The sequence below is a fragment of the Apium graveolens genome, chromosome 3 (genome assembly GCF_009905375.1).
Source record: "Apium graveolens cultivar Ventura chromosome 3, ASM990537v1, whole genome shotgun sequence".
NCBI lineage: Eukaryota > Viridiplantae > Streptophyta > Magnoliopsida > Apiales > Apiaceae > Apium > Apium graveolens.
In genome coordinates, this window is record NC_133649.1 from 287,613,387 (window position 1) to 287,624,067 (window position 10,681).

The window sequence follows — 10,681 nt, forward strand, 5'->3', positions numbered from 1 at the left end:
TTCAATACCCTCAAACAACAAAAGTCCATTAATCGTTGTATCAGTTCCACAGTCAATCAGGGGGCGTGTAAACAGGGGGGTGTAAACAGCTACAGTCACAACATACGTGAGGGGTGGAGAGGGGTAGGGAGAGAGTAGAGAGGGTGGAGAGGGAGAGAGTGAGAGAGAGAAAGATGGAAAGAGGACCTGTGCTTGTTGGAGAGAAGCCATGGCTTGGGGATTAAGAGCAGCATTAAGGGCTTGGGGATAAAGGCACTAGCATAAAACACTAGCATTTCAAAAGCAAAAACATACAGCAGTAGATGAAAAGAAAATGTAACCATATATCAAAAGAAATTGAGCTTAATCAACATCTAGCTTACTTTAATTTGCCGATTTTTTGTTTCAACTCCTTTAGAATTTCATCTAGTTGTTGGGATCCTCTAATTGGAACCAGAATCTCATTGTGCTTGAGAATATTACTTGTACCATCTCGGACAGGGAAAATCTCAGTCTCTTTCTTCTCCAAGGCCTCAAAAGACGAAACCCATGGAGTAAATTAAGCACAACAAATATAGAACCTAACCTTGAACTGAATCTTAATAGTTGAGCTGAATTCATAGGCAATTTTGTAAAAGAGAAACAAGATTGGGTGAGTGAGATGGTTAGGGTTTGAAAACTCAAAAACCTAAACCCATCATAATACACACTTAATTCATGTGATTTTAAGCAAAACCAGGTAGAAGGTGGAGAGGGGAGAGAGAAGAGAGAAGAGTCGTGGGAGAGAGATGAAAGAGTAGGGAGAGAGAGAACCGATCAGATCTAACAAAGGGGAAGGGAAGAGGTAAGGGGGGAAATGAAAATTAGAAGGGAGAGGGAAATGAAAATTAAAGGGGGGAAATAAAAAATTTTGTGAAAAATGAAAAAATCATAAATTATTTTTCTTAATTATATATTAGAATTAAATACCTATTTTTTTACTCTATATTAACAGAATAATTTTTATTTTAAATAATTTCACATAATTTTTTATATAAAATCATTTGAAACAAATTTGAAAATTTTAAATTATTTTTCTACATAACTAAAGTTAATATATATTAACATTGTGCAAGATGATCCTAAAAATATTTTTTAAGAAATTAATTATTTAATTAAGAAAGAGTCTTAATTTTTGGAATTGCACTTCTATTTGATTTTCATTATAAAATCATACAAGATAAATTTAAAATTTTTTGAATAATTTTTTATATGATTACAATCGATATATCGCAATACAATTGGATCTTCGAAAATATCATTTTAAAAAATTACTATGTTGATAGGAAAATATCTCAATAATTTTTTCATATGACTAAAATTGATATATCTTAACATCCGTACGGTCGGATCGTCGAAAAAATCATTTTAAAAATTAATCTAGTAAATCGGGAGCGGGTCTCGTTGTTCAGAGGAGTACTTTTACGGGATTTTTCTAATCTTGACGTGCAAGATTAATTTTAATTTCTTTAATAATTTTTTCATATGACTAAAATTGATATATATTAACATCCGTACGGTTGGATCATCGAAAAAATCATTTTAAAAATTAATCTTGTAAATCGAGAACGAGTCTCGTTGTTAGGAGGGGTACTTTTAGCGGATTTTTCTAATCCTGACATGCAAGATGAATTTCAAATTTTTTGATAATTTTTTCATATGACTAAAATCGATATATCTTAACATCCGTACGGTTGGATCGTCGAAAAATCATTTTAAAAAATTAATCCTATAAATCGGGAATGAGTCTCGTTGTCGGGAGGGGTACTTTTACCAGATTTTTCTAATCCTGACATACAAAATGAATTTCAAATTTTCTAATAATTTTTTCTTATGACTAAAATCGATATATCTTAACATCCGTACGGTTGGATCGTCAAAAAATCATTTTAAAAAATTAATCCTGTAAATCGGGAACGAGTCTCATTGTCGGGAGGGGTACTTTTACCAGATTTTTCTAATCCTGACATGCAAAATGAATTTCAAATTTTTTAATAAGTTGTTCTTATGACTAAAATCGATATATCTTAACATCCGTACGGTTGGATCGTCGAAAAATCATTTTAAAAAATTAATCCTATAAATCGGGAATGAGTCTCGTTGTCGGGAGGGGTACTTTTACCAGATTTTTCTAATCCTGACATACAAAATGAATTTCAAATTTTCTAATAATTTTTTCTTATGACTAAAATCGATATATCTTAACATCCGTACGGTTGGATCGTCAAAAAATCATTTTAAAAAATTAATCCTGTAAATCGGGAACGAGTCTCATTGTCGGGAGGGGTACTTTTACCAGATTTTTCTAATCCTGACATGCAAAATGAATTTCAAATTTTTTAATAAGTTGTTCTTATGACTAAAATCGATATATCTTAACATCCGTACGGTTGGATCGTCGAAAAATCATTTTAAAAAATTAATCCTGTAAATCGGGAACGAGTCTCGTTGTTGGGAGGGGTACTTTTACCAGATTTTTCTAATCCTGACATACAAAATGAATTTCAAAATTTCTAATAATTTTTTCTTATGACTAAAATCGATATATCTTAACATCCGTACGGTTGGATCGTCAAAAAATCATTTTAAAAAATTAATCCTGTAAATCGGGAACGAGTCTCGTTGTCGGGAGGGGTACTTTTACCAGATTTTTCTAATCTTGACATGCAAAATGAATTTCAAATTTTTTAATAAGTTGTTCTTATGACTAAAATCGATATATCTTAACATCCGTACGGTTGGATCGTCGAAAAATCATTTTAAAAAATTAATCATGTAAATCGGGAACGAGTCTCGTTGTTGGGAGGGGTACTTTTACCAGATTTTTCTAATCCTGACATGCAAAATGAATTTCAAATTTTTTAATAATTTTTTCTTCTGACTAAAATCGATATATCTTAACATCCGTAGGGTTGGATCGTCAAAAAATTATTTTAAAAAATTAATCCTGTAAATCAGGAACGAGTCTCGTTGTCGGGAGGGGTACTTTTACCAGATTTTTCTAATCCTGACCTGCAAAATAAATTTCAAATTTTTTAATAAGTTGTTCTTATGACTAAAATCGATATATCTTAACATCCGTACGGTTAGATCGTCGAAAAATCATTTTAAAAAATTAATCTTGTAAATCGGGAACGAGTCTCGTTGTCGGGAGGGGTACTTTTACCAGATTTTTCTAATCCTCACATGCAAAATGAATTTCAAATTTTTTAATAATTTGTTCTTATGACTAAAATCGATATATCTTAACATCCGTACGGTTGGATCGTCGAAAAATCATTTTAAAAAATTAATCCTGTAAATCGGGAACGAGTCTCGTTGTCGGGAGGGGTACTTTTACCAGATTTTTCTAATCCTGACATGCAAAATGAATTTCAAATTTTTTAATAATTTTTTCTTATGACTAAAATGGATATATCTTAACATCCGTACGGTTGGATCGTCGAAAAATCATTTTAAAAAATTAATCCTGTAAATCGGGAACGAGTCTCGTTGTCGGGAGGGGTACTTTTACCAGATTTTTCTAATCCTGACATGCAAAATGAATTTCAAATTTTTTAATAATTTTTTCTTATGACTAAAATCGATATATCTTAACATCCGTACGGTTGGATCGTCGAAAAATCATTTTAAAAAATTAATCCTGTAAATCGGGAACGAGTCTCGTTGTCGGGATGGGTACTTTTACCAGATTTTTCTAATCCTGACATGCAAGATGAATTTTAAAATTTTTAATAATTTTTTCATATGACTAAAATTGATATATCTTAACATCCGTACGGTTGGATCATCGAAAAAATCATTTAAAAATTGAACTTTGTTATCGGGAATCTCATTTTATACAGTAATACTTTTACAATGGTTTCCTCAAAACACCATTGTGTAAATACAAACTAAGACAACACTTTTTTTATTATATAACCGTTGTGTAAGTATATCAGCTTTTTTCAATCTAACGGCTAATATCTAATCTCATTTCAATCAAGGGCTGTCATTGTGACACTTCAGCAATCCGAGTAATATGTTTACAACCTATCATGCGCTGCCACCTCATCAGGTGGTGCCCATTTAAATTATAAAATAACTATTTCAGACAACTGTTTTATTCCGTTGTATGAAGGTTTTTAAGACAACCCTTCTAAAAACTGTTATGTGAAGTACACAACGTAATACCTAAAAGCTTGTATGAGACTAACTAAGACAACACTTTTGTTTTAACATAAAACCGTTGTATAAGAATATTAGCTATTTTTCGATCAAACGGCCGATATCAAATCTCATTTCAATGAAGGGCTCTCATTTCGCCACCTCAGCAATCCTTGTGAATGATTTACCACCTATCACGTGCTGCCACCTCAATACGTGGTACCCATTGAAATTCCTCAGACAACTGTTTTCATTCCGTTGTTTGATGGTTTAGAGGACAACCTTTCTAAAAAACCGTTGTCTGAATTACATAATGTAATGTTAAAACCGTTGTCTTCTAACCCTATACGTTAACACAGTAACAACGGTTTGTAATCGTTGTGTTAAAGATCTACAACAACACTATATTTAAAAAACCGTTGCCTGACTCGATGAGAGGATACAACTTGTACAACAGTTTAAAAAAGATGGATATCCGTTGTCTATTCTGGAGCTCACACAACTGTTTTTTTTGCAAATTCAATTCACCGTTATATGATTTTTTAGGACGACAGTTTTTTTTTTAACCATTGTCTGTCAAGTGTTGTCTGATTGTAAATTTCTTGTAGTGAATGGTATGTGGTCATCCAAGTTTGTTATGTGATTTTTATCTCTAAAAAGTCAATTAATCTTTCTATGTGGTCATGGGATTAATTGTATAAGTTTGTAATTCATATTAACTTTTCTATTTGGTCATGAGGTTATATGAATAGCAAAATTTATTTATATGTGGTCATGATAAGTTTTCTGTAAGTATTTAGCGTATCGAGGATATAATTCAAGACTTGTACTCCCTCCGTCCCCCTCAATTCTTTACATTGGGGGACGGGGACTCGGCACGCACTTTAATACTCTTATTAAATGTAGTTGCATAATTATTTTTTTAAATTTTTTTCTTCAAAATAAAAATATAATGTTCAAAATTTTATACAAAAAAAGAAAATTTTAAAAATAAATTACGGAAATATACTTTATAATTGTCTTAAAATGCGTGTAGAGCATGTGAAAAAAACTGTAAAGAAATGAGAGGGACCGAGGTAGTATGTCATGGGTTTAGTGGTGGATTTACATGCTTTCCAACATCTCTCTCGAATTATTTACACACAAATTTTTCATTAAGTTATATTTAGTTTAATTAAAAACAATAAATCAAACCAAATCACATTCTTAATTTTTATTCAAGATTAAAGCAAGAAGCAAACCATTAATCTTTGCCTTTAACGATACCCTTACTTATTCTATATTATATTCGACACAAAAAGGGTCTAAGTTGAGTTACATCAATTTTCATCTATAATATTTTCTAACAGGAGTTAAATACAAATGTGGTTGATTATTTGCATGTATTTTTGATGTAGTGCCCCCCCCTTCGCCCACGTACGTGTTTTTACTGTATACACACAATTATACAAATCTTGGTTTTACTATAGCAAATCGATAAACACCTTCAACTCCATGTATTTCTTCATGAAAAGTCAAAACCTTATTCCTCACCTATATTAAAAAAATCAACAGATGGTGTACATACGTGATCCCAAATGTATATAATGCTATATATGCTACTAAAAGGTCTTAGAGAGTATGACATTATCAATTACTAGTGTGACAAAGAAAAAGAGGATAAATATTAATAAAAGTATATATATTATTTAATCTTGTAATAGGATGATTAATAATATATTTTTTTAGTGAATTATTTAAGCCAGCCCAGACTTAGACTGATAGGGTTAAGGTAGAAACATGCTAAAATATATGTGTTATTTACTTGTAATTTAATTTATGCATTACATATGGATTAATACTATTTTTGAGACGGTACATAATTAATATTAATCCAAAGGTGTCTTGGTGGTCTTAATTATTAAGTAACATATAAGAATATGTACTAGTTAGCTATCACCCATCTTCACTCATATAGGTGTTCCAAAGTTATTTTAGGCTAAATAGAAATAAATACTGGCAAAATTGCAATACTAATGATCAAAGAATAAAATTGGTGAAACTTCATGCAAGAAATAATATGCAGGAAATACTAAAGTTAATAATTACAAAGCTTCTTAGGAGCCTAAAGCAAATCAAGAAAGTATTATGATACTCCATCAGGCGTAACCATGTTGACATCGGGGTTCCCTTCTCGGCCTCTGACATGGTCTGGTCTTGCTGCATCTTGCTGCCGTTAATAATTTCTACGAGCATTTGGGAGAAAGGTCCCAACCACAGTCTGAGAAGAAAATGAGTGTTAACATTAAGGTTAAAATTGTTTAGAAGGAAGCACTATATGATATCAACCCATTGATTTCATGAAACTTTGATTTTATAATTTTTCAACAAGCGTAGTGAAGGCCTTTGGAAGAGGAGTAAACTATAAAATAAAGTCTAGACTTATAACGCACCACCAAAACTAAATAGATAGTATACATTATGTTAAATGTTCATGACAAAACAGGGGTATTAAGGTAAAAAAGTGCAGGTCTGACTTGATGCAAGCTCAGTAGCTTCAATCAGCAGAATGTTGGAAAGTAAAATGCATCGAAACAAATTGAAAACAAATTGAGCATGCTACTATATCTCAGCCTAACGATTTTACAATAACTAGCATGAGCCACACTGACTTTTTACATTTAAGTTATTTGTACATAATTAAATCCTAACAGTAGAACAAAGAGAAGATCTTACTTGAACCCCGCCAGCTGCAACTAGCGGGCCAGCCACGGCACCTCCTATGACATGGCCGTCGGGACATGCTAGCGATACACTGACACCACCTGTTCTACATCTCCCCATTCCAGTTTCAGCCACAGTAAATGAGCCAGTCAAAGACAAGATTTGAAACTGACCCTGCAGTATATAGTTTGAAATTGTGCATTAAAGAGAAGAGAGAGAAAAAAAAGAGTACTAATTCCATTATTAAGTAGATTTTTATTGCAACAAGGATACTCAGAGAAGCTATACAGCCATAGTTGTCTCCCCACTCCGGAATTACAAGTAACACAATCACCCTGATCCGAGCAGGGCATGTCCTCCATTCTAGTATGTAAATCAGAAAAAGTGGGGTCTATAGGTAACTATACGGCTATAAATCACAAGACAAAACACCTTTTTCGTAATTTCTTAATTAAATCAATTTGCATTCAGACGAGATAGCTAACAGACATATGCACATACATTAACCTATAGTATGAATGCAACCAATAAATTAGAGTTGAAGTAGTAGTAAGGAAAAAGGAGTCAAACCTCATAGGTGACTGAACCACCAGAAGAAAGGGGATGAGAAATCAGGGCACTAGAAACAGTTCCGTAGGCAGAAACCACACAAATTCCTCTAGGCCCGTTTTGAACCAGAGACATGATCTTTCTAATAACATCCTAAAAGAAACAGTACAATATATATTTAACACAATTTAATAAAAAATTATACAAGAAAGTTTAAAAAGAGAATTAGTATGTATACCTCCCCAGAGTCTACATGTATCACATGAGCCGTAAAGTCTGCAGCAGCAGTGTCTGCATAAAACCCACCTTGACAAAAGAAAAATTACAATGTATTTAGTTCCGATAATAATAACTAGGGAACAAACAAATTCTCATTCCTATAAACAAAATCTATTATTTTTTAAACCGCCAAGAGCATAAATACAGATAAATACCTAAACCCCAAAAATATAGTAGAAAAACACGAAAAGAAAGAAGAAGCAATTCTATAATTATTTTTTGAAATTCAGTGAAGGAAAAGTACTCACTCATGGAAGCAGGCATTTGCAAGTTTTCAGAACCCTGGGGGCGTACACGATCACGGCCTCGCCCACCTGGGCCCCGGACAGAATTTTCAGCAGAGGGAGACAAGTTGAATGCAGGCTGTGGTTCGGAAATAGCCCATGGTACTGGAGGTGAAACAACAGCAACTCTCATGGGCATTGATGAAACAGCACTCATCGCTGGGAGTGAAGATACAGCACCCATCACTGACAGGGAAGCACCAGCACTCCCAGGAGACAGCACCAAATTTCTTGTTGCTTGAGACTTTAGGGGCCTTCCCCTCTTTCTTTTTACCTCCCCGCTGGGGGTATTCAGGTCTAGGGTACACTTTCCCTTCTCAGATGCCATATCTTCTCTGTAATTTAGAGGGTCTTTGTGTGTGTTTGTGACTATATTGAAACTGTTGAAGACTTAGAGTTGCATTGGAGACTTGCCTATATTAATGATACCATATCTAAAATCTACCCACCTATATAACAAAACTTTATTTTATTTTTCTTTATATGTTTTACATTTTATTTTATTTTGTAAATCTAAATTTCTCTATTATATTTTCTATAAAATGTTTTTCATTTTCATAGCTTATTTTCTTTATTCTTCTTCTTGGTTCAAAATACAAATAAAAATTATTATGTCGTGTTCCAATTTAGCAATTCAAATATCAATTAATATCGAAAGGATTCAATATTTAAAAAACTAAGTTTGTGCACTCATATTTAATTTTTCTAAATACATCTACATTTGGCGTTTTGACTTTTGTAACTTGCATTTCTATATTATTTTGTCGCTTCTGTTATACATTAATTTCATTGTTTACATAATATAGATCAAAATCCGATCCACATTCATTTTAGAGATATAAATTTACTTAGGTGCATTTATCTATTTTTTACTCATATAATATATTGCAAGATTGATATTTATTATAGAGATATAAGGTGGTTGATGTTATTGAAAATCAACTAATGTTTTTTACTATATTGAAAAGTGTTGTATATATAAGGTGGTTTTGGTTTAGTAAAAACACTTACTACTGTATCTAAAACGTACCCACCTATATATAGCAAAACTTTATTTTTTTTCTTTGTATGTTTTACTGTTAATGTTTTTTTTTAAAATCTAATTTCTCTATTATATTTTTATATAATATTTTTCATTTTCTTATAGATAATTTTCATAACTTATTTTTTTTATTCTTCTTCTTGGTTCATAATATAAATAAAAAATAACATCTCGTATACCGATTTAGAAATTCAAATATCAATAGAGAGGATTCAATATTTAAAAATATTAACGATTTGCACTCATATGTAATTTTTCGAAATACATCTACACTTGGCATTTTGACTTATATATGTAATTTTTTGAAATACATCTACACTTGACATTTTGACTTGTATAGTATGCATTGCTATATCTTAAGGGGTATATGTAATTTTTCGAAATACATTTATAATTGGCATTTTGACTAGTATAGTATGCGTTGCTATATCTGTAAAGGGTATTGTTTTGTCGCTTGTGTTTATACATTAATTTCATTCTTAGATCAAAATCCGGTCTACGTTCATTTTAGATATATAAAATGAATTGAGTGTATGTAGTTAATAACAAAAATATTTTTGGCTTATATAATATATTACAATATTGATATTCAGTTTAGAGATATAAGCTAGTTGGTGTGATTGAAAATCACATAATTAAATAAATCAACTTAAAAATTCTACAACAAAAACCACATCAGACAACAACTGAAGAAAAACCCTTATCCTAAAATAACAGACAATGGTCTTTTTTTTCCTCCCATAACCATTATCTAATCAAGGTTCATACAATGGTTTTGTGAACCGTTGCTTAAAAATGCTAAAATTTTGGGAGGTTAGACAACAGTTTTTAAAAACTCTTGTATTATAAGAATTCATATAACTGGTCACATAACCGTTGTAAAATATTATAAAATTGTTTTTAAAACTATTATTTTAGTATAATTCACACAACAGGTCAAATAATAGTTGTTAAATATTAGATAACGGTTTTAAAATACTATTATTTTATTATAACTCATACGACACAAAAAAGTATTATATTAGACCATTGCTTTTTTGTGTTGTCTATACACTGTTTAGACATATGTTAAGTTATACTAATTCTAGTCATATGAAAAAAATATTAAAAAAATTCAAATTAAATTTGCATGACAAGAATATAAAAATCTAATAAAAGTATTACTTGCTATCAAGACATTCTAACCCGATTGGCAATATAATTTTTTTAAATATTTTTTTATGATCCAACTGTACGGATGTTAAGATATATTGATTCTAGTCATATGAAAAATTTATCAAAAAAAATTAAATTAAACTAGCATGAAAAGAATAAATAAATCTAGTAAAAGTACGGCTTATTATCAAGAGATTCTAACCCGATTACAAGATAATCTTTTTAAATAATTTTTTCGACGATCCAACTGTGTGGATGTTAACATATATTGATTCTAGTCATATAAAAAATTATCAAAAAAATTCAAATCACACCTGCTTGAGAGGAATAGAATAATGTAGTAAAAGTACTACTTAGTATCACGATATTCTAACACGATTGACAAGATAATTTTTTTAAAATAATTTTTTAACGATCCAGCTGAACTGATGTTAAGATATATAGATTATAATCGTATAAAAAAAATTATGAATATATATCAAATCACACTTGCCTGACGGGAATA

General features: G+C 31.1%; 1 protein-coding gene across 1 annotated transcript; it reads right to left on the minus strand.

Annotated features, from left to right (window-relative positions):
* Window positions 1-6,234: 6,234 nt before the first annotated feature.
* Window positions 6,235-8,307, minus strand: LOC141715121 (AT-hook motif nuclear-localized protein 10-like). Its single transcript, XM_074518602.1, has 5 exons — window positions 7,944-8,307; window positions 7,655-7,722; window positions 7,438-7,569; window positions 6,880-7,041; window positions 6,235-6,424 (listed from the first exon to the last, which is right to left on the minus strand). The coding sequence occupies exons 1-5, from the start codon at window positions 8,305-8,307 to the stop codon at window positions 6,380-6,382; spliced, it is 771 nt and encodes a 256-aa protein (XP_074374703.1). The 3' UTR covers window positions 6,235-6,379.
* Between the last annotated feature and the right edge of the window lie 2,374 nt (window positions 8,308-10,681).